This window comes from Haemaphysalis longicornis, unplaced genomic scaffold (assembly GCF_048455015.1).
Source record: "Haemaphysalis longicornis isolate Haplotype H1 unplaced genomic scaffold, Haemaphysalis longicornis Haplotype H1 scaffold_6, whole genome shotgun sequence".
NCBI classification, from domain to species: domain Eukaryota; kingdom Metazoa; phylum Arthropoda; class Arachnida; order Ixodida; family Ixodidae; genus Haemaphysalis; species Haemaphysalis longicornis.
The window spans coordinates 62,547,917-62,570,226 of record NW_027526407.1 but is presented as its reverse complement, the minus strand read 5'-3'; the positions used below and the strand labels follow the sequence as shown (position 1 = coordinate 62,570,226).

At 45.9% G+C, this 22,310-nt stretch overlaps 1 protein-coding gene across 1 annotated transcript in view; it reads right to left on the bottom strand.

The window, feature by feature from the left end:
• Positions 1 to 22,310, bottom strand: part of LOC144141591 (venom metalloproteinase antarease TserMP_A-like) — a 73,351-nt gene that overhangs the window by 34,956 nt on the left and 16,085 nt on the right. Inside the window, exons 4-6 of the mRNA XM_077673135.1 lie at positions 16,522 to 16,660; positions 8,228 to 8,385; positions 1,082 to 1,153 (exon numbers count right to left, since the gene is read on the bottom strand). Coding sequence (XP_077529261.1) covers positions 1,082 to 1,153; positions 8,228 to 8,385; positions 16,522 to 16,660 — 369 coding nt within the window. The remainder of the gene's footprint in view (positions 1 to 1,081; positions 1,154 to 8,227; positions 8,386 to 16,521; positions 16,661 to 22,310) is intronic.

Here is a 22,310-nt window from a genome sequence, read left to right as displayed (position 1 = left end):
CTCTCTCTCGCGCGCCCGCCTTCTCTCTCAGCCACCTGGCTCGGCGCGCTCAGCGCGGCGTACCCCCCTTTATATGCAGCGATAAACCAACGTTGGCGATAAACCACCAGACCTCCGTGGGTCGGCTCGCGCGCGCTCTCTCGCTACAGTCTCCTGCTCGCTCTGCTCCAGTTTAGACCGTTCGCTGGCTGGGCGCCTCTCAAGGCAATGTCAGAATTACTACGCCGTGTACTCTCGGCGCAAGAAATGCATTCGCACTTCCTCACGATTTCCTTCGGGGAGGTGGGGGCAATTTTTAATTATGCGCCTCACGAGATCAGTACGTGGGGGCATTCGCAGAAACTGCCGTCGATGTGGATTCGACAGTGCTACGGTGGCTCTGCTCTGTGATATCCCTCCGACGGTCACGTGGTCAGCTTTGTTCACACAAAATCCACAAAATCCATCGTTTCGCGGCACTCGCTGAAACCGAAACTGCGACTGGCCGCATTGAAAATGCCTCTAATTAAACAACCGTCACACGCTGAAGCAAATGAGGTTTCTACAGGTTATAAGTAGGTCACTAGCTACTTATCGCAACAAAAAAAACAAGATGCAAAATTTTTGTGTCAGTGCCCCTTTAAGGCTAATTGGAAGGCGCATGCGAATTCGCACTCGTGCTCCGCTTCGCTGTTCAGTGGAGCGCGGAAACACCGAACTAAAACTACATATATCTGCGTGGTCTATGCATTGTTTCCAGAAGGTTATAAAAAATATATTCCCATCAAGTTTGCAATTTTCTGTGAAGTTCCTTCGCCCCATTTGGGTTGATAGAAATATAACATTCTGATCATAACTTGGATCACAAAAAGCCCTGCCCAGCTCATAATAAAACATGCACCCGCCGGGCCTAGGCAACATACAGGCAGGCAATACTAATTTCCAAGCGTTATCTCCATCTTGCAAAGAAGCGCAAGTATTTAAAATACGCCGTCGGTGAAGATGAAACATATGTTTCCTATGGCTCCACCGTTTAAAAAACTGCATGTTTGATTAAACAGGGTGTCAAGTATCGGTTTATAAAATCTCCAAAAAATCTTACATTGCTCAACGCCAAGCCCGTCAGCATCAAGTTTATTCCGGGGTCCTTCGTTTCAAATAGTCTAAGATTTGCCTGTAAAAGAACATCACATATATCAAATGACAGACAAATACTTAGAGGCGTCTGAAGACATGACCAGAGCAGGCAATAAGACAGTGGTTCTCAACCATGAGAGTGCTGAGGACCCCTTTCGGGCTTGAAAAAGTGACGGGAAACCCCACGATGAGTTATGTTCATCTATGTCATAATGCCAAACAATTTGCACATGCAGCTAAATGCTCCAACATCCTTACCAATGTCCGCCTTTGTGTCTGAATTTTATGCTGATGTGTCTGGTATTATCAAACAATTTGTTCTTGGAGTCACCAAAACATGTACAGGCTGCCTTTTGTGAGTCTGGCTTTTCCGCACACCCGGTGGGTTGTGCAAAAAAAAGCCAACGTAAAACCTCTATGACACGTAAAAATTTAATTTACATATAACGCAGCGACGCTACTTTTAAAGACGAGAGTATTTTTTGGGCTAATAAACCCAGAAATTTTGGTCTGTCTATATGTGTTGTCTGTCTGTCTGTCGGTGACTCGATTCAGCCACCCGGCCAAAGTAAAATTGCTAATGCGCAATAGTCTTATATACTCACAGCCAAATGTAAACGTCAAGGCCGGTTTATATGTTCATACTTGTCAATATAACGCAGCGACGCTACTTTTAAAGTCGATAGTCTTTCTTGGTCTACTTAAACCCAGAAATTAGATGCAGAGCATCTGATTCACTCGCCTTGTCCCTCCGGCGTCGTCGTCGTCGTCGGCGTTGTCCGCCCCTCCCCCATTCTCCTCGCCGCGCCAGCTGCGCTCTTCGCCGCTCACCCCCTCTCCTCTCCGATAGCGAACACTCTCTCGCGAGGGGCATTGATTGGATTCGATTGGATTGGCTTGGCTTGGCTTGGCTTGGCTTGGCTTGGATTGGATTGGATTGGATTGGATTTGGATTGGATTTGATTAAAGTGGATTGTGTTGGATTGTGTTGCGTCATAGCCGCGGCAGACGCGCTGGGGCCGGCGCATGTGCAGTACTCTCTCTTCCGCGGTTTCCTCTGCTTCGGGCGCGCTGCGCATATAACCGGTGTGCCGTTCTCCGGCGAAGCAACATCCACGCTTGGCTCAAACACCTAGAGTACACGCCGGTTTACAAGTACGCCAACGTCGTCATCGACTGGGACCGGCTTACGCAGTCCCCTCAACGTTATGCCGCTATACGCCTCGAGCGCGGCCTGTAGGGGCGCCACTGAAATCCCCCTAGCGGCCCGTTTCGAAAGCAGCCGCGGGAGTCTGCGTCCCGCTCCCCAGTGCCGCCGCTGCTTTTGCGGCCCGTTCACGACTGATATTTACCGTTTACGGGCGTTCGAAACCCATGTTTATGTGAAGCAGTCACTCTGTTCGCAAATGGGGTGTGTTTACGAGAGTGTAAATGTTTCTGACGCGATCTTAGTGTGGTATATTCGGTCTGTATAAGCTCCAGGTGTGTGTCACAGGCCAGCGTCGCGGAACCGGCGTATGATGGAGCCGATTGTAGTTACACTGACCTGAATTTACTCGCAGTTTCTCGGTAACCACCGGTTCCTCAGATGTTTATTCTACGGCTATACACTACGATTTAAATCGCTTTTGTGCGCTTACATAATCAGCTGAGCACTCATACCTGACAGCACGCCAGTTGCGTTTGTCAATATACCTCAGATATTGATCACCACCATTTACAAGCCGGTCTGTGTTAATTTCGGGAATATTCAACAAAAGCACGATAGACGATGCATAATTATACTCTGGGATCAGCACACGACAGAGTCGTCTTGTCGTGAAGTGAGCGCCCGCAAGCATTCATCTGCTACATATATCTTCTGCGAGCAGCGCGACGACGGGCTTAGAATATAATCCGCGTCCGCGACTAAATGCTTCTTCGAAATACCTAGCGCAGGTAGTTAGACGAGGTGCGGCGAAGCCCTGCGTGGCCTGACCCGCACCTTTCTCGCAGGACGAATCAATACAGGTCATTTCTCTCTCTCTCTCTCTCTCGAAATATCGTCATATGGCACAGGGAGCGTGCAGAATAAAGCAGAAACTGAAATCAGAGGGCCTTATCACATATCACACTCTTCCAACGACACCTTTCATCGCTTGTTGAACAGCCTACCCTGTATACTTCCAAAATGAGTCCGCCGTACGATCAGCTGTTCGTTGCAGTATAAAAACAAGGAAAGTGAACGCGAGATTTGTGTGTGTGATTACTAAAACGTAGTTGCTTGATTCCGCTCCGCATTTGTGCACAGCGTCCCCCTCCCCTCCCCCCCACCGATGTCTCGTGAAATAGCACTGCATTTCGCGTATAGTTGGTCAAGCGAACCCTACCTGGCTTAAGTTTCGACAAACGTCTTTAGCATGTCAGAAGCTGCACTTTTTTTCATTTCCGTTAGAGCTGTTATGTTTCTTCATTCCGCACTTGCACAGAATTTATTTTTCCGTGGTTTCATCGACTTGCTTGGTTCTTGCTATATGGCGTGTGTGGGCACATATTTAACGGCGCACAGGCTTGGAATATACTTCACTTTTTCGCATGGTTTATATTCTTATAAAAGCCATAAGTTATATTGTCCGGGATTGGGTAATCACATCCCCGAAACTTATTTTTCTGCGACGTATATATTCGAAACGAAGCCGCATTCGTTGTCCACGCCGCAAAATGAAGCCAACCACTCATTGTGCCAGTATCAGGTCTAAACGAGGCGGCAGTAAAATTTATTTGTGCCTGATGTTTTGGAGGTGACACTGTATCAACGGCGACGGTATCAACATATCACCCCGGGGGTGATATGTTGATACCGTCGCCGACGCCCGGAAGAGCGGCGACGAAGCGCGGAGAACCACCTCCGCGGGTAGCTCTTGCAGGCGATCGCGTACTCTACGAAGACGCAGCTGCTTTTTAAGTGACCTAAACGTACTCTTTGCCTAAACTTTCGTCACCATAACAAGTTTTTTAGGGCGCAGAAAGGCGAAAAGAAGCGAAACAGAACCAAAACACTGCACGAGCCCCTATCAGCCACGCAGCGCAAATCCCGTCAACGCCGCGGAGAAACGGCGGCAGGCGGCGCAGCGATCGCGAAGCTCGAGGCGTATAAAACGCGGTCCCTTCGCCGCTCCGCCTATGCGCCGCATCTACACAGGGGTTCCCGCGAGGGGAGGTGGGAGTTTTTTTGGTCGGTCTATATGTCTGTATGTCTGTCTGTCTGTCTGTCTGTGACTCGATTCAGCCACCCGGCCAAAGTAAAATTTATACTGCGGAATAGTCTTATATACTCACAGCTAAATGTAAACGTCAAGCTCGGTTTATATGTTCATACTTGTCAACTTTGTTGAACATGAACAAGACACTAAGCAAATATAAGACAGGAAATTAGTACACAAGGGATATTTACAGTGTTGCTTTAGTAAAAAATTCACGGATGCTTGGTTTTTAGATACCAAATGATATTCTACATCTACTGCAGAAAACCGCCGCCTCCTGGCGGCATATGAAAAATCACGCGGCAACAGAAACGAAAGGTTCCTCTAGCTAGGTTCCACGTTCTGCTTGGAACGCACGTGGAGCACGGCCATGTAGTTCTAGAAACCTTGTAGTCGGCCGCCTCCATTCACGCGCGTCTCCGCCGTACTGCAGCGCTGGCATCGAGGAACCTGGCGTGTAGCACTGGAACGCGGTAAATTCAAATCGCCTTGCGCAAACTTTTAGTGTGTTTACCTTGGGGTTAGCGCGGCGGTACAGCAACAGCATGAGAGGTGAGAAGGAAAGCAAAGGGGGGCATTTCTTTGGCAAATGTCCACAAAGTTTATCGTCTTTTGCCGACATTTGCAACGAAACGAGCAGATACGCGGCAATTTTTTTTTTTTTTGCATTGCCAGCGCGGTTTGGCAAAAAGGATAAAAACTGCAGAGGTGGTGGGGGTAATTTCGAACAGGGCTTCGGGGCCTCTTAATGCCCTTCGCTGGCCTAGCGGGGTCCGCGTACTTCTATTTGAGAACCACTGCCTTCAGAGATCCGGGACGCCCTGCTCCTGTTTCAGAAAATCCTATTAAGTGACCAGCATTGAACTGCTAAAATTTTAAAGCCACACCTTGGCAGCCGAATTACCAGAGTTTCCGGTTTAAAAAATATACATGCTTTGAATAAACCCATTTCCCCGTTGCGTTTCCTAGGCACACTCCAAAAAATTGCATCTACCAGCGGTTAAATGGGTCCTGAAAGTAGTCTTGAACACAGTGAATGAGCACGCACAATCGTTGGGTCTGGTGGTCAACGTCATCTGTGCTAAGCATAACCTTTTGACGTGCAGAGGAAAGCTCACACTTTCGTTGCAAAGTATGTTGCCGCGTTCCCACCCTTTCCCGCGTGTTTTGGGCTCCGCCATTCCGACTCATGTAACCTCCTCGATTCTCCCATGTGCGTCACGAAGCAGAAACTCTGCAACTGGGCGGCTTTTTCTCGCGCTTCCGGCGAAGTGACAACGATTGAAAGTCCGCGTGTAGTGACTGGCTAGCGGACCGAAGACACTGACCGATCGGCGGAATGGTCATCGGGAATCGATCTAGAAGCGAACACTGAGTCCCGACAACATTCGTTACGAAATAAGTGCGGCTCTGTTTTGTTAGTTCCTAGAGTAATAGCATAGTAAGGTCCATGAAGAGCCTGTATTTTTCCACAATGCGGTCGGTGCTTCGGTGCCATAGGATGTCATTTAAACAACAGTTGCTAGTTTTATATTGGCATCCCCCGATAAATGTCACGCTAGGCCTTTGAAGTTTCTGACAATACTCACTGTTCCACTGAGTGAATGGTGCGTGGCTCCGTGAAGCAGAGTACATTTTGAGTAAGCGAATTCAGATTCTTTAAAGGGACACTTAAGTGATTTGTAAACATTGCGGGATTACAAGAGCAAATTATAGTCCGGAATCCCTAGCCCTGTTTCGACCACTCTGAGCGCGTTTAGGCGAATTTATTTAGTAAAAAAATCAATTAGAAAATTCTGTCCTCCTCTCTGCACCCTCGGCCATTTTCTGTGGCGTTTAAGTGTGACGTCGGGAGGAGATGAGCTGGCAATTGGCTGCGCTACTGCATGGCTCCCCGGCCTTCAGACAGAGTCAGTCGGCCCAGCGTTTCGTCCGCCGGTCGCCGACGGGTCGTCCAATTCGTTCACTCAGTTGAAACGAAGCGAGGACACGTTTGTGAATGAAAGAATGTGCCTTTCATTACATCTTTAGTTTCTACACTGTATCTAGCTCCAAGTCAAGGTCGCTTCACACAAGCCCTGCACAAGCGCACATAACTTGTACGCCAGTAAGAAAATATCAGGCCTCTTGAAGGCGGGAGAAGCGTCAGCGAAGTCAATATAGGTACTAAGGAAATAAAATCAACTGATACTTTTACCGTACAGCGTAAAACTAGGGTGCGGGAAGCCCTTTCTTGCGCTGGGCGAACAAGAACAGCGGTCAGCAGAACGACTACGCATCTGCGAACGCTTTTCCGTCTAAGAAATGCAATGGCTAGAGAAGAGATATTGTCGAAACTTGGGGGACGCTGACTGCACGAGCGCAATACAACAAATAGTTACCTAAGCTGCTTGAAATGCTAAAAATAAAAAAAGGGTAAACCGGTTATACATTATATACATTATATTTCCGAGGTACGCAGCACAATGAAGACGATGTAACGCATGATATGATCATGCGTTTAGGATTGTATAGTATCTGGCGCTCTCGAATGGCGGTGCGCCATGCGGATGTCAATGCGCAAACTGTGAGCGCATATTTCAGGGAAAAAGTGAACTATCTGTGCGAGTTGTACGAAGTGGAAAATCGTGACGCGGGAATTTTTCCAGTGCTTCAAAAATTGGTATCATTTGAGGTTTACAATAGTTTCCGCCAGCCAAAACATGGCAGGCGCTTTTTATTACATCGCTCACTTGTAAAAATGTAAAAAAAGGAAATAAAGACAAAAAAAACAACACCCGCGGCCGGGTGGTCTGGAGCGCTAGGTATGTCATTGCAAATGTTTTGCTAGTCACGAGTTCGAATCCCCGCGGGTACATCCTTTTTTTTTATAAGTTAACTTTTTAGTTTTCCACCGATGTTTTCTGTGCTGAGTTCACCTTTTTTAAGGCCGCAACATTCATTGCTCCACGAACTAGTTTACAGAACACGCGCAGGCTGACACTGGCAAGCTAGCGAATTCTCGTTGCCATAAGCACCGACTGCTTGCGGGCAGTGGGCACAGGCCAGGATCAACAAACCCTTGGCCTGGTGCGAACACGCTTTTTGCGATGCAGGCATGAATGAGGCAAGCTCCAAATACGAGGGAAAAGCGCATGGCATTTTGAGCGTCTGCGGGGACGCGGAGGGCGTTCATCCACTGCGTAGGCCTCGGCTAGTGATAGCTACGATTCCAAGCCATCCTGGGATACTTATTTATGCATTTTACAGCCGACAACATGGCAGAAGCGCGGGACGACGATTACTGAGGTATTGAGAATGCCCATGCAACGATGCCGTCGGATGTCAAGCACGTTGTTTTGAGAACGGAAACCGAAACTTGTTTGGTTGCTAAATTTGGGCATCGTCCAATCATGGTGCGTCTCCTCCCGTCGTCATAGCCTTTAGTTGGCGCGGCCGCCGCAAACCCTGCATGGTAGTTTTACTTCTTTCGCGCTTTGTAAAAATAATTACCGACTTGTCACCGGATAAGCGATGAAAATTGTGCTGATTTCAGCCAGTCTACTCAGTGCAAGCAAAAACGGGAGCTTGACAAATTCACTTCACTGTCCCTTTAAATAAACTGTAATCGGACACCTGTGTACGGAGCGACACCACATATATGGAAGAAGAGGGATTCGCTTATTTCCGGACTATTGCCGCGGAAAGGAAATGAATATAATTGGGGGGGGGGGGGCGGCTTAGTTATAGAACAATGAAATTGGTAACATAATTACTATCTCACAAAATGAGCGTTTCCAACATCGTGTCCCGAGTCCATTTTTAGGGCTCGATGGAGTTGAGAATAAAAAAGAAAATGTAAACGTAACAAAGGAAAAGAAAATACTTACTCCATTCGCTATTACACACAGGTATGCTAGTAGATCCTCGGTTTTCGTAAAGTAACTATAATGTCGGAGATCCGCCACTATAAACACTTCTACCCGTACCGTATCAGGCCACCTATGCGATCTCCCATATTGCCTCTCTTTGAGAAGTTCTCTGGGATCTGCAATGCAATGAAAGCGTTGTTAGCACAAGTAAAACACAGAAACTGTGTATGGTTTTGCGTAACAAATAAAATTTGCTTTTATAAACTTCGTTACTCCTAAAAGAAATGTCAGTTCAGCTTTACCACACCTTTTTTTTGCTGAAGCATAGTCCGTAGCAACTGTAAGTTTGCAGTTGTAAGAAAAACTTGTACACAGTTAATTTTGTGTCTATGCAAAAATCGTATTCAGCATATGAGGTGAGCAATAAGAAATTGGTACAGAGGGCAGTAAGGAGCCAAGGAAGATAAGCCTGAGAAAAGTTGACAAGGCCGTCCTTCTATATATTGCCAAATTACACAGGGCATCATATCTGCACAATAGTAAAATGCTTTTGCAGTAAATAAATTCTGCCTGGGTAATTTTTTTTCTGTTGCTTTCCACAAAATCCAAATTTTTATTCTTTTTCAGCCGCTCACCCACTCCACCCTTTAAATCACTATCTCTTCAGACTACCACTTACATGCTTCCTAGTTTCAGTGAGTGTAATGCATTAGTCAATACATTTGGAGCCACACGAGTGCGATATTACATCATTACCTTTCTTGTCCTGTCTTTTTAGCGCTGTTTTTTCACTCGTAGTCATGAATCAACCAGCCCAAATGCGTACCTTATTACATCAGCGTCAAATAAAGTTACACCTGCTAAAATGACAGAGGTGCCGAGAATATGGTTCTCAAGAACACTGCAGTGCATTTTTACAGGTGCTCGTACATGTTTGTTCCATCTACACATCGGCGTTTCCTTGTTCCTGGACGCAACCGACACAATATCACGCAGCCTTGAGCGCCTGTTCGGCCGTGTGCGGCATCGACAGCAAATATTTCAGCTTGCGTACTACTACTCCGTCACGGTGGCGCTTTCAGTGCCATCAGCCGGCCGTCACCGAGGCAACTACAAAATATATGCTCTGCGCGCAGCGGCTCGTATTCACGACGGAGGGCTGAGAGCATGATTTCGGCGAACCCGTTTTTACTTGTTATATGTGTTTGAGGCTAAGGTACATTTCTTGCACATCGTAGTGAAACATAGGCATTATGCCTCGGTCGTGCAAACGGTTGTTGCTGCCTGTTCTGTCTGCAGTTTACGATAGCAGCTTTTTAGACCAGCTTACTTGTTGCTGACATAATAGAGAGTTTTAGCTGACCGTTTCTGAAGGTCCGCTCCACTCCGATAGCAAGAGGGAGCGCCATTGCGCATGCGTGGTACGCTAGCGCGCTACCGGCGATACTGGAGCGGGGCCCCGCTCCACTAACCGGGGCCTCTTAGCGGACCGTCGCGGCAGCTTACGCTACCGGGCGGAATTTTAACATGGCTGCCCCCGCAATGCGACCGCACTCCGGCGAACTTCGTTTCTCCAGTTGAAACACGACCGAAGAAGCCGCGAAAGCGCTTCCGAATAGGCAGTGGTGCCACACACCTCAAAGATTTTTAGAACGGAAGCGAAAAACGTCGACCGAAGCGCGGGGCTGCTTCTATGCAGCGCCGAGAAAGACAGCCTTGGCTTGGCTATTCCAAAGTTTATCGGCTTGTTTCTTGATATTTAGAAAAATTATACCATGTCAGTGACTACATAATACAAAAAAAGGTTACATGAGGGCAAGAAACACGTAATTTTGCATTTTTTTGGGTGACCAAATACAAATTCTTATGTTTCCTTTAGATTGAAGTTTTGGTTTACAGGCGCACGCAAAACGACCAGTCACGCGAATCATTCCCCGTCGAGGGAGATACGGTTATCGCTTAGCTAAAAGCCTTTCCGCTGCTGACGCTCCGGTTGTGCTGAGCTGGACGTCGGGAGCATAGCGGAGCGTCAAAACGGTCAGCTAAAACTCTCTTATAAGGTGCCTCCAAAGATATGCCTATGCCTCCAAAGATACGATTCAGCCTCCTATGCCTCCTATGCCTCCAAAGATACGATTCAGCAGTACTAGATTAAATTTGTTAAGTGAAACAAAGCCCTACAGGCGGAATGCCGTGCCTGAATGAAAACTGTACTATACTTTCTGTTATTGATATAAACCTAGATCAACTTTCCAACACTGTAACGTGTTATACTCCTTAAGTAGACAAGCTAGAATAGCAAGTGCATGGACTCCTGCGTAATATATACTAAAAATCAACTACTGGGAAACCCAAATTCGAAGGAATAACTTACTTGTGTACGGAATCAACTAAACAGAAGAAAAGGGGCACTTCCTATAGCCTATAACATCAAGCGACATTCTTATTGCAACAATAAATGTGCAGAACATCCGAATAGAACATATACACAGCTTTTGTAAAAAGTGGAGAATAAGCGGAGACCAATAATTTCCATGGTTTCAGATGGTGTAGATAAGGCGTGGATATCAAAACACAGAAAAAGCTTGAAAGACACAGATTACAGCATATTTCTTTGTGAAGTATTCAGAGGCTTTTATTTGATGTCAGTGCTCTGCCGCGGATTTCAAATCATAAATTTGTGCAGTTTAAAATCGACATGTCGCGATTACCATCGCGTGTTATACTTAACCATTTAGGGATTTCGACAATGCTTATAATGAGAACCATTTAGACGTAAGTAAAGTAAATTTGTACTAATTTAAGGGTAAATATAGAGATTGTTCTAGGGAGGCAAATGGTTTATGGCTTCATTTCAAAGGAGCTGGACATTCTTGTAAGAATAAATATGCGGCATACGAACAAAGACAGATTATCCGCAAAACTCGTGGGTTACATAGGAAATTATTCAGTCGAAACATCCGCTAAATGTCTACCACGAGTGGCTACAACTTGTAGCAGGTTACTCTCCCGACGCGCTGACCTACGGGAACATGAAGCGGAATAACCAGCAATACTTTAACGAGGCTGCTACTGTAGAAACAACCTGACGACAGAGCTGCCAGTACACCCATGCAACAACCATTCACACTGCCACCCACCCGGTCCTAGTTTGCTGACACCCACAACGACTACAGAGCAGAGTGACAATGTAGAGCGCAATAACCACACACGACAGAGAGAAGATATCCTGGAAGGAATAATATTTGAACTATATAAGAAATAAATTTATTACAAGGGGAAACACCACCGCTATTACAGTTCTTTATGCTAGTGAACTATCATTTTAGATGGGGCCGACCACCACAATAGAAAAAAACTTCTTTAAAACATAGCTAATGATAGGAAGGGCTGGCTCTCTTTTAGAATCTTGCTGCATAAGCTTAGAAATGCTGCCAAAGGTACCCCAGATATCTTCCTTTTATAGGCCGTGACTAAATCCTATACTGCCTTCTAAGGAATTCTCCGGAAGAAATAGACATATCCTTGAGTGTTTGGGACCTCTATTTACCATTCCTAAACAAACATTTGATTTTGGGTTCAACAAAAAATGTTAGTCATATAGTCTGGCGCTGTAAAAAAATTGAGCTGTAAACATGGTGTCAGAATGCATCAGTAAAGAATGAATGGATACCGCCGAACACATCATAGGGTTGAAATTGAAAAATGAAATAGATTTGGGGCCTGTCCCATGTTCGACCGGGTGTCAGCATTTAACTTACAGATTGCTTCATTCTCGTTACACCTCTGTAGTGCTCTTTTCTACATCTTTGTTCCCGTGCCTTTCCCTAACGGGACTTATCAGGCTAAAAGTTTGCGTCTCATTATGATTTCTGTTTTTATTAATTCGGTTTCGTGAAGTTCGATATAGTATTTGTAGAAACCAAAGGAAAGATTCAATCGCAGTGCACAGGGGGACGCAACTAAACCGTCTCGAATGCCATACTTACTAAATGGAAATTAATATGCATGTATCGTGTCTTTTATCACCTTCACCAGTACCGTTTACTACATCATAACTGCGAAATTCGCTAACCAAAGCAAAGAAATATAGTTGACTGATGGCACTTATTTAACGAAATGTCAAAATGTACAAAGAGATGGTCTGGACACGATGATAAATTCACATTCTCGTCGAAGTTTGTTGTCTCGATTGACACCGCATTTGTGAACGTGGGAGGGCCGAGGCGCCCTCCAGCCGAGAGACGACCCGCAGTCTGCTAGCGGTGACGACGGGTTGACCTCGAGCAGCTATGCCCGTCCATGTTTCTTCCTTTGTGATGAAAAATGTCGTCCACAGATCAGGACGGGGCCACCAAGCCTAGCGGCCAACGAAGATTACGGCCATTTGGTGGCGTTGCCTGCTTGTTACACCCTCTACCCCCTAGTTTGTCTGCCCAACAAACACAATTTAACTAAGACGACACCTGTAAATGTTGCGAGTAATGGTCTGGCGGTCTCCGCAGTCGCGTTCCCCGTCTGGGCACAGGTGTTGATGATCCGTGTGTGGCAATATCGGGAGCTGCCTCAGCCAGTCTCGAGTCAGCCGGAAGGTCTGCTCTGGTCTGCTAAAAATTGTGGCGCCGAACTTGCATTGGCACTACCGGCGCCACGGAACTGTTGACGCTTGCAGCCTTTGATGGTGCTTAAGTGGCACCAACCGTATTGCTGCTGGTTCTCCGGCGGGTAGCATTCCTGAAGTGGCGGCTAAATGGTCAAGCTGGGTCGCGAGGCGAAGCCTCACATGGACGGTGCGCCCGTGCCACGTGGTCGCGTCCCACATGAAAACGAGTAGCGATGAGGCAGTGACAGGAGAGGTCAGATGCCAGGCGTATTAGGGTGGACCAGGACCGAAGTTCCCGGCGACGACGGCAGCTCCATACTCCAGCAAAAGCCCGGGACGGCAACTTAGCCATGCAGACAGCTTCTGCTTCAGCTGCTTCAGGAGTGCTGTGGACCGGACTGCCGGATACAATACTTCCTCAGGTGCCTTGACCACCCGGCCCAAGAGGAGCTTACAGGGGCACGGCCGGTGACATCGTGCGGCGTGGTCCGGTATTGAAACAGGGCCCGGGAAACCTCGCCAGGAAACCTCCAGCCTTACGTAGACCACAATGAAGGGCGTTGGATAGGTAGTCCAACAGCTATTCAGCAGTAGCAATTTATGCTTCTCCAAAATGTACCCGTATACATATGCCAAGTAAAGCCCTGGCATTAGGATCCAAGAGTGCCTTAGTTCAACGTTTTCCGTCTCAACACAAAATTTTTACGCTGTTGAGGGTCGAAAATGTTTGTGCGTGCAATGCGTCTAACAAAAACTATTTTTACTTCGCGCTTTCTTTAGCAAACGATGCGTCAATAAGGGGAAGGGGGTGGCTTTATACGAAAACTGGTTTCTTTTCCTTCATGATTGCTTTTATATGCGGAACACCCCATAATTATCTGATTCAGGGCATTTACGCCTCTTGTTCCTGGTAACTTTATTTCACTTCTTTCAATACTGTTCACGTTACCTTATTCGTGTTCCAATTATTGGCAGATCCTCCGGATCAATTTGAAACATCGTAAAGGGAAATCGTTTTGACCCACGCGTAGAATTTTTTAGTCTTATTTTGCTTGACGTAGTTCATGGTTTTTAGGAACAATGAGCTGTGGAAAGCGTTTCGGAAAGTACGAGACCTAACCAGATATGTTGAGCATCTCAATCTCCCAGGCGCCGACGCCACCAGGTCCAAGCGCAGATAACGTGATACCCGAAGGAACTGGTCCTTCGCTCGGTGCTTTGACGCCAGTGGCTTCCCCGGCCGGCACTTGGGGCACGGTAGGGGGAGGCCTGGGGTATCTTTTCCAAATTCCTCAGCGTCCTCTACGCCCCCCCCCCCTCCACCTTCGTCTGCCTTTCCCTGCCAGGTGTAAGATAAAACCCAGTGGCATAACAAGCAAGAGTGCAAGCGGTAGCCCCCTTAAAAACCAGGAAAAGAGACAAGGACTTCTCCGTTTTGCTTTCCGCTTGGCGCAGTGTTTTTGTCTGTTTATTTATAGCTAATGTTCACCCTACCTTCTTTGTTATGCTTGCAAATTGGATGAGGAGGTATTGGAACGGTGCGCTCACCCGCACCCCTTGCATTGAAACGAAGGTACCGCACCGTCGCCATTGCGGCGATTGCAGCGCTGGCAAAATGATTTGGACGACATTAAGGTGTGCGTCATGACCTGCAGCGTCACACGCACTGAATGTGTGATCATGCGCGAATGGAAAAACTTACAAAAAGTTGGAGGCGTATCTGCTCTCTTCACTGCAAATGGCAGAAAAAATGAATGAAGCTCACACAAATTCGTGAGAGTTGAAGGTAGCCAAGCAGTACCCAACCATAGCGTTCTTCTTTTTCGCATCACGGCGTTATTTATCCTCCTCGACTATCTGTTTATGGCCGCCTATCTCACACCGTTATCGGGCCGCTGCTCCGTGCCGAATGCTTGTGGAAGGGGTGTGATTTGACCTCTAGCACTCAAGGGCAAAACTGGTCACCCCGCGAAGACTGCCCGAGGTAGCGTAGTGTACCTTGCGGTAAAAATGATAGCCCTCTGCCACTCTTGCCACGTAAATACGCTAGCCACGTATTCTATTGTTTGCCACTCTTTAATACCCTTCCCTTCTTGTATCGCTCCTTCCGCAATAAACACGGTGTAGGTATGCGCGAGTCAACTAAACCTTCTCTTGTTCCACTGCTTGCGCGCCATCTACTGGAACGTTTTGTTAGTGTTAGAGTTTAAATGCCACCGCAAGGTCTAGCTTCGGGCACCAGCGGTTTTTGTATTTTTTTTTCAAAACATTACTTTCAACGCACTTGTTTTATTTTTCTGCAACAAAATTTAGGCAGCTATCTATTTTGAATTCAAAACATTGCGAAAATGTCTGCCCTCAACTATGCCTAATGTTTTCTTTTTCCTGAACAATGTTGAAAGGTATTTTTCAAAATTTGTTGGTTTGGGAAAGTTTTATAATGCAAATATTTCGTTCAAGTATTCTTTGAACTTTTGGCCGCGCATCTGTGTCGAAAGACCGACAGGCAAAAAAATGTTTCTTTTTGAAGTAGCTATCACAATCAAGATTATTTATCGTCTGCAAAATCTCCTTTTTGGTCTTTCTATCATTCTGCAGCCCTTGTAATTGGTTTTAGGTGACAAATCAACTGCCGACATAGAAGTCATAGCTTCGTAGCAGTACCTGGATAGTAGCTACCAGTGCTAATTAGTTCGACATATCAAGCGTAGGTGCTCAAGAATTTATTATTTAAAAACGAAAGCTTCAGTTGCTTGTGAAGCCCCTATGTTTTGCAACAAAAAAGTTACGCCGTTCCCCTCAGCACTGCTTTAGTAGAGGAGAGATTTTGAAGCTCACTCAAAAAAAAAATATGTGTTCAAATACAACCTTTTCGATCTATTATTTGAACCCCGAATGCTGCACTACGCCTTGGCGCAATTCTTAATCGCTGCCACTGAAGAATTGAAACGTTTTGGCTGGGCACGGGTGGCTCTCTGATTCGAACCCTCTTTCATATGCGAACAAAGTATCTGGAGGCCTTGTTCACATATTTTCTGCACTGAGGTTCCGAATTGATCAGCGAATAAGTGATCAGGGCATTGTTTATTGTATCTAATTGGAATGATCTTCCCCTGGAAGCAAATTAAACACCATTGCATGCTAGTGCGTTTACTTGGTATATATAATGTGTAACCTGTGTATGTCCGTCGGCAATCTTCTAGAGGTTGAGCGTGTTTGGTTCACAGCTGCACGGCGAGTCAAGGGTTTTTTAAGTAGATTCGAATCATAGCACTCGGAGTATTAACGAGGTACTAATAGCGTTACGGCGATCTCCACACACTCGTGCTGCGACTCTATAGCGCCCAAAAAACGAGATATTCAAATGAAACTGCTGTATTTCTTTTGTCGCTTTCCTAAACAAAAAGCTCCACCATTCAGCTGCTGTCAAATGCAAGCTAAGTGCAAGAAATTCAGTTTTAACTAGGCGACAAATTGTTCGTTGCATCAGATTGATTATGCAAAATGTTACGCCCAAGATCAAAATTTACGATGCAAATGTGCGCTGGACACAAGACTTGTTTTGAAGAAATGTACAATGTCTACATGTGCACTCTTACAGGACAGATATTGAAGCAGGTTGTCCTGCATACCACGGTAAATTCTGCACTTGTATGAAAGAAGACAGGGCTCAACATTTCTAGTAATCTTGCCTAAAAAGACTGCTCACCCTTTTTGTCTCCACTAAGATGTTTGTCCATCATTTCCTCTTGCTCAATTTCATGAATTAAGTGGGGCACACCATCCCCGGCAGACCTTTCCAACGTGGGCATTGGAGAAATTCTATGGTGCGGTCCAACCAAACCATTCTGGAACAAATGTGTCATTAAGAGGCGCGTTCGCTTACAGATACCTATTATCACGATTTAAACTTTTTTGTTCAATTTAGGAAAATGTCACTGATTCATTTTTGGTTTATACGGGTTAATAATAATTAATAATATTACTGGCAAAAATAAAAGTTGGTAAATATTAGTATTGGTCAATTTGAAAATTGTCGGTAATTCGGGAGTGTAATTTGGAAAATAATAATACACTTTTTACACTCGCTCATCCCACCTGTGGAATATTTTTTATGAGCCCACAAGCACGCAAACCTGTTCTACACATGCATTTGAAAAAGCAGGATAATGTACAGGAGGAAGTTGTATTAATCACATAGGTACCAAGATAGTTACATATGATTTGTCGACGTTTTCTCTACACCCCTAAATACGTTGAAAAAAGAAAAACCTTTGTGCCGGATGCACATGATTACACTAAAATTTATGGTCAAAAAATAAAAGTAAATATTTTAAACGGTCATGACACCGGCTTAGGCATGCAATAACCAATTTTAACCTCCGACCCCAAAATGGCTCAACGACCGAGTACCATCCCTGAGTCTTCAATCTGATCAACGTTACACCCAGTAAACATTGCAAGGTCATTCAGTGCTCCTGTGAAAAAGGTTTTGCTTGATTTTGGAGGTAAACATCAGCTGCGCTGCGTCTTTCCAGGTCATTTATAGCTCTGTAGGCGACCTTTCCACTGGTGCACCAACTGCGCCTCATTACTTCACGTGTTCGAAGCCTCCTCGCTTCTATGCCATGTGACTAGCCTCCTCAGTCCCGAGGTACCCAAATGGGTACCATAGCCAAAAAGGCAAAAGCTTCGAAATTGGCGCGTCAAAAGGTGTGTCCCCCGAAAAAAGCATGCCTTACTTTCACTAGCCCCCCCCCCCCCCCCTCCCCCAGGTGACGCGATGTGTCAAGTCATTTCTGAAGAAGCAGGCGGCAAAATTGGCTTTTAACGGCGCGAGCGCTCCAATGCGGCCACAGGGTAAGCAAGACCAAGACTACCGAAACGGGTACAATTAAATTTCATTACTTTCGTTTTCTTTTTCCTATTGTAATTTTTTGCGTTTATTTCTATGGTTAATAAACCGAATAAAAGTGTGTTGTACCATTGTTTAAGCATTTTCGATGCATTGTAGCATTTTTGAAAATATTTGTTCTGACATTCCACACGCATTGAAGCCCAGAGTGCCCTAATTGGACCATCAAATTCAATTACTTTCTTTTGCTTTTTTGCTATTGTATTTTTTGCGTTTATTTCTATGGATGATGAACCGAATAAAAGTGTGTTACAAAAGGTTTTTGTATTTTTGGATTCTTGGGACTGAAGAAGCTAGGGGAAAGTTAAATGGCTGCTTAGCCTTCGCTCGCTCGTTTAGCGCCTGCTGGGCTGTCTGTGCGTGCTCTTCAACGCAAGCGAGCAACGTGACTAGGAGAGGATGCAAGGTCTGCTTTGCCGGTGCTTGGTCCCTCAGTCGATGGCGCGCCATCTGGAAGCTGTCAGTGAGTGTCCTTAAGCACAAGCAAAATGAATTAGGAAAACTGCGCTAAATGGACAAACAGAGGAAGGAATACAGCCAATGCGCAACTCACAACTATTTATTTCCGAATAAAGAAGCGTACTTCATTAAAAAAAAAAGAAAATCGTGAGGGGCGCATCAGTGAACCGTCATTATCACTTTTTAGCAATGAATTTCGTTTTTTAGACAACAAGCGGTATGCGGCATCTGAGTATTGTGGTGTTGTCATCGATTTTACTATCTGCTTTTATGTTTTTTATGTAATGTAGAAGTCCATTTAAGGCAATTTCTCCCTGCAAATAAATAGTTGTGAGTAGCGCATTGTCGGTCTTCCTTCCTCTATTTTTCTATTTAGCGCAATTTTCATAATTCATAATGCACCATCCAGCCCAACAGCACTTTTTACTGAAAATGATGAATATTGCCGCGAACCACGCACTAGGTTTGTTTGTGTTTTCTTTTGCCGACAAGCTACGCCGGGCTATGCCGGCCTGTTTTATCTGTTTGTATCTGTTATCTGTGGTATCTTCAGATCTCAGGCTAGGGATTGTTATCAGCGGTGACTTTAGAAGCGGCGATCAGATATATGTCGCGATGCTGACCTGCCGTGGAGGTTAGATGGTCTGTCCCGGAAGAGCGGCGAACGACCGAAGGATGGCGCAAAATGTTCGGAATAATAAAAAGAGGCCATGGCAGTTCTCTTCGTCACCGATCGCTCAAATGGCAATTATCGCAATTATTTCTCCCAGGTGGAACTAAAGTTGCACATGGGAGAAAGTAGGTGATCGTGTGGAGAACAGTTGTGTTAGGGACTGTCATTCGCAGTTGTACAGATAGCGTTGACCAACTATCGTTTATTTGGATCCTAAAACAAAGTTTCTATGGGATCCATTTGTGTCTAGTGGTGAAGCTACCTTCCAAAGTGTAGGTTTAGGGCAAATTGGCTTATTTATTGAATAAGGAATTCTCTCTTATACCTTCCACGAACTTTAAGTTGCGTGATAACAGCATCAAATGTGACTAAAAAGCTGCATCTAACGTAAGCACCTGGAACTATTCCGTTCGATTCTTGTTTATTTACGCCCTCCGCCTTTGTTTGTCTAACCCATGCATAAATCAAAGGTTCAAAAATAGTAGAAGCCAGGCGAGTTGGTAAATATTTATAAATAATGATCAGCGCAAAAAAAAGCAATAAACGAAACTGACAAGCGGTCAGGACGGTTCGTTTCTCCATTTTTTTTCCTCGTTTTATTTCGCTGATCCTTAAAAAATGACAGGAGTGGCGTCGGCAGGGCGTATAGACAAATAGAAGCGCCGGTGTAAGCTGAACACGAAGAAAAAAAGCGCCCACACATTGAGACCCCCCTAGCGCACCCACCTTTCTTTTTCACTCACTCACTCACTCCCTCACTCACTCACTCCCTCCCTCACTCACTCACTCACTCACTCACTCACTCACTCACTCACTCACTCACTCACTCACTCACTCACTCACTCACTCACTCACTCACTCACTCACTCACTCACTCACTGACACTGGCGCTTTGCGGAATTACACCCGCCACTATTGACACTTTTGCATTTCTTACTGTGCATCCCGCATATTCAGTCTTATTCTTAAAGGAGCCATGAAGAGAAAACACAAGTTTGGTTCATTCGAAAGATTGCTTCGTTAGAACCATAACGACACCACTTATAACGCAAACTTCGCTCAAATAAGCTACATAATTAGGAAAAAAGGAAATGACCATGTGACCCACCAGCTCATTTTCCGCAACAGAACCTGTGATGTCACTTGGGAATGCTCTGCAATTGGCGGAGGCCGGCAAAAGCAAACGCATGTTAGGCAGGGCTTACAGTTTGCATAGCGAGCTAAATGCCCGTGAAACATACTGCACATTCTTTTTATGCCAAAGAACGGTGGAGTAAACGGTTGAAGGTCCGAACGAACACGCAAGCGTGTGCGCCAATGCGTACGAAACTAGCGCCGGCCGAGCTCGACATCTCGCCGTCGCGCAGACGAATTTTCGGGTTCGAGGCTCTTCGGGGCCAACGAACCGTTCCAGCGCGCACAGCCGCGACCTTGCTTCGTATCGTAATCCCTTCACAGGAGGTTGGCCGTCATATCGCCAACCAGCAAAGGTAAAAATAGAAACGAGGGGAGTAAGGAACAGCAGCAAGAAGCGACGAGATAGTGGCAGTCGTCGCGTAAGTTTCGAATGGTGTTGGCTTGCTGCTGTCGTTACGAGCTCGTTTCCAGTTTACAACCACTGAAAACTTCAGTTTGTTCGAGTACTTTACAATGAAATTTCGTTGCTGCGTTTTGAAATGCCCGTGTAGTACGGGCAAATCGTCGAGGGAGTGCGACATCCCCGCCAGTGAGGAGATCTCCTTTCATGTGCTGCCCAACGACGAACCTAGGCGAAGCAAGTGGCTACGTTTTGTGAACTTTGCAAACGGAGGAGAAAGAGAGCTAAAGGAAGTACGAGTGTGCTCGCTTCATTTCCGAGGAAGTGATTACGGCAGGGACCCTTACGTTAGCGCACTCCTGGGACATGCTGGCGCTCGTCGCCGACTTCGTCAAATCGCTCTGACCTTGGGGAAAAAAATGCCGTAAACACCGCGCATTGACGCTCGTATCTTTCTGGTCGAAGCAGAGAGCTCGCGCGAACGGCTTTCCATACACGACACCGGCCAACTAACTGGCATAAGTGATACTGCTACTGAAATTGGACTATTATTAACCGTAATCAAAATACGGCACTTACGTACCAGTCTATATTCGTCCGTCGCGACGGGGCTGATAAGGCAGCGGTGCCGACGGCTGGGCGTTCGTCTGTTGTGGCTATCGCGGAATGGTCGCTTTCCCGTCCACCGCGTATCCCACAACTCTTGCCGCTCGTGCACTTAGAAGCATTGAGCGTTTTAGTGGTGTGAGGTTGTTAAATGCAAGCCCGAGCTCCTCGGCGAGAGTTTTGTTCTCCGGATCAGGCGATTCCATGACTAGGGCTGCGGGTGCACTAGGTTTTACTAGTATTTTTAAAATGGCCGCCGTCTCGATCGACTCCCGCGTGAGGATGCTATATGGAGTCGACATACTAAGAATCTGTTTCATGAACCGGCTCTATGACGCCATTGTACACGTCACGGAATGTTCAATTTTAGCGGGAGATTTAAAATTTTGGCTTAAATTGCCTTATTTCTCAGTGAATAAAGCATCATTTGCTTCCGGGAAAGCGCTTGGGGTACTATGAAACACCTAATCTTTCGAATAAAACAAACTTTTGTTTTCTCTTCATGGCTCCTTTAAGGAATACAAGAACTCGCACAAAGGCGAGGGGCCGGAAGGGAGGAGGGATAAGCATTGGAAGTCGCTAAAAGGCGACGATACAAGGAAAGCAAACGCTCGGTCCAACGGCAAAAGAAAGAACAGCCGCGAAGGACACGTCCCAGGAACTTTGATGTCATTGATGATTTTCCTTTTTTGCGTTGTTAGCTCTCTGCGGAGATGCAGCCGCCACAGCCCCAACCAAAGTTCACGGGGTCGGACACTTTGTGAAGGAACTTCAGCATCGGTCGCAGAGCCACAAAAACTCAATATTTTGAGAACTCTTAGGTATATTAGGCCAACTCTGGCGGTCCCACACGATAGTTCCGGAAAAAGGAAGCCGTAAATTGAAGACCGGTGTACTTTCTTGGTACGTAAACTGAATTATTTTCATTAAGAATTACCAACCGATTCGTGTCTCGACGCATGCCGAGTGGAATTCCACATCAAAAAGGCGCGCCGTTAACATTCCCCTATTTGAGACCAAGAAAATAGTAAGAATTGTGCAAGCCAAACCTGATTCGTGATGTTTATGTAAGAGAAATTCAAATTGGTTGTCTGGGGCTTAATTTACATTAAGAAGTCGGCGTTTGAATGTTTGATTCTGTTTCAATATTACGAGTTTGCGAAACAAAAATGTTTTCGCATTAATGTTTTGTCCTTCCGCTCCCTAGAACAAGTCCAGTAGGTTTAGGAAGCACGGCCATGGGAACAACACAGCGGAATACGGTCGTCTTAGTTGCTGCTTTACCGCGTTTCGTCACATGTTGAGCTA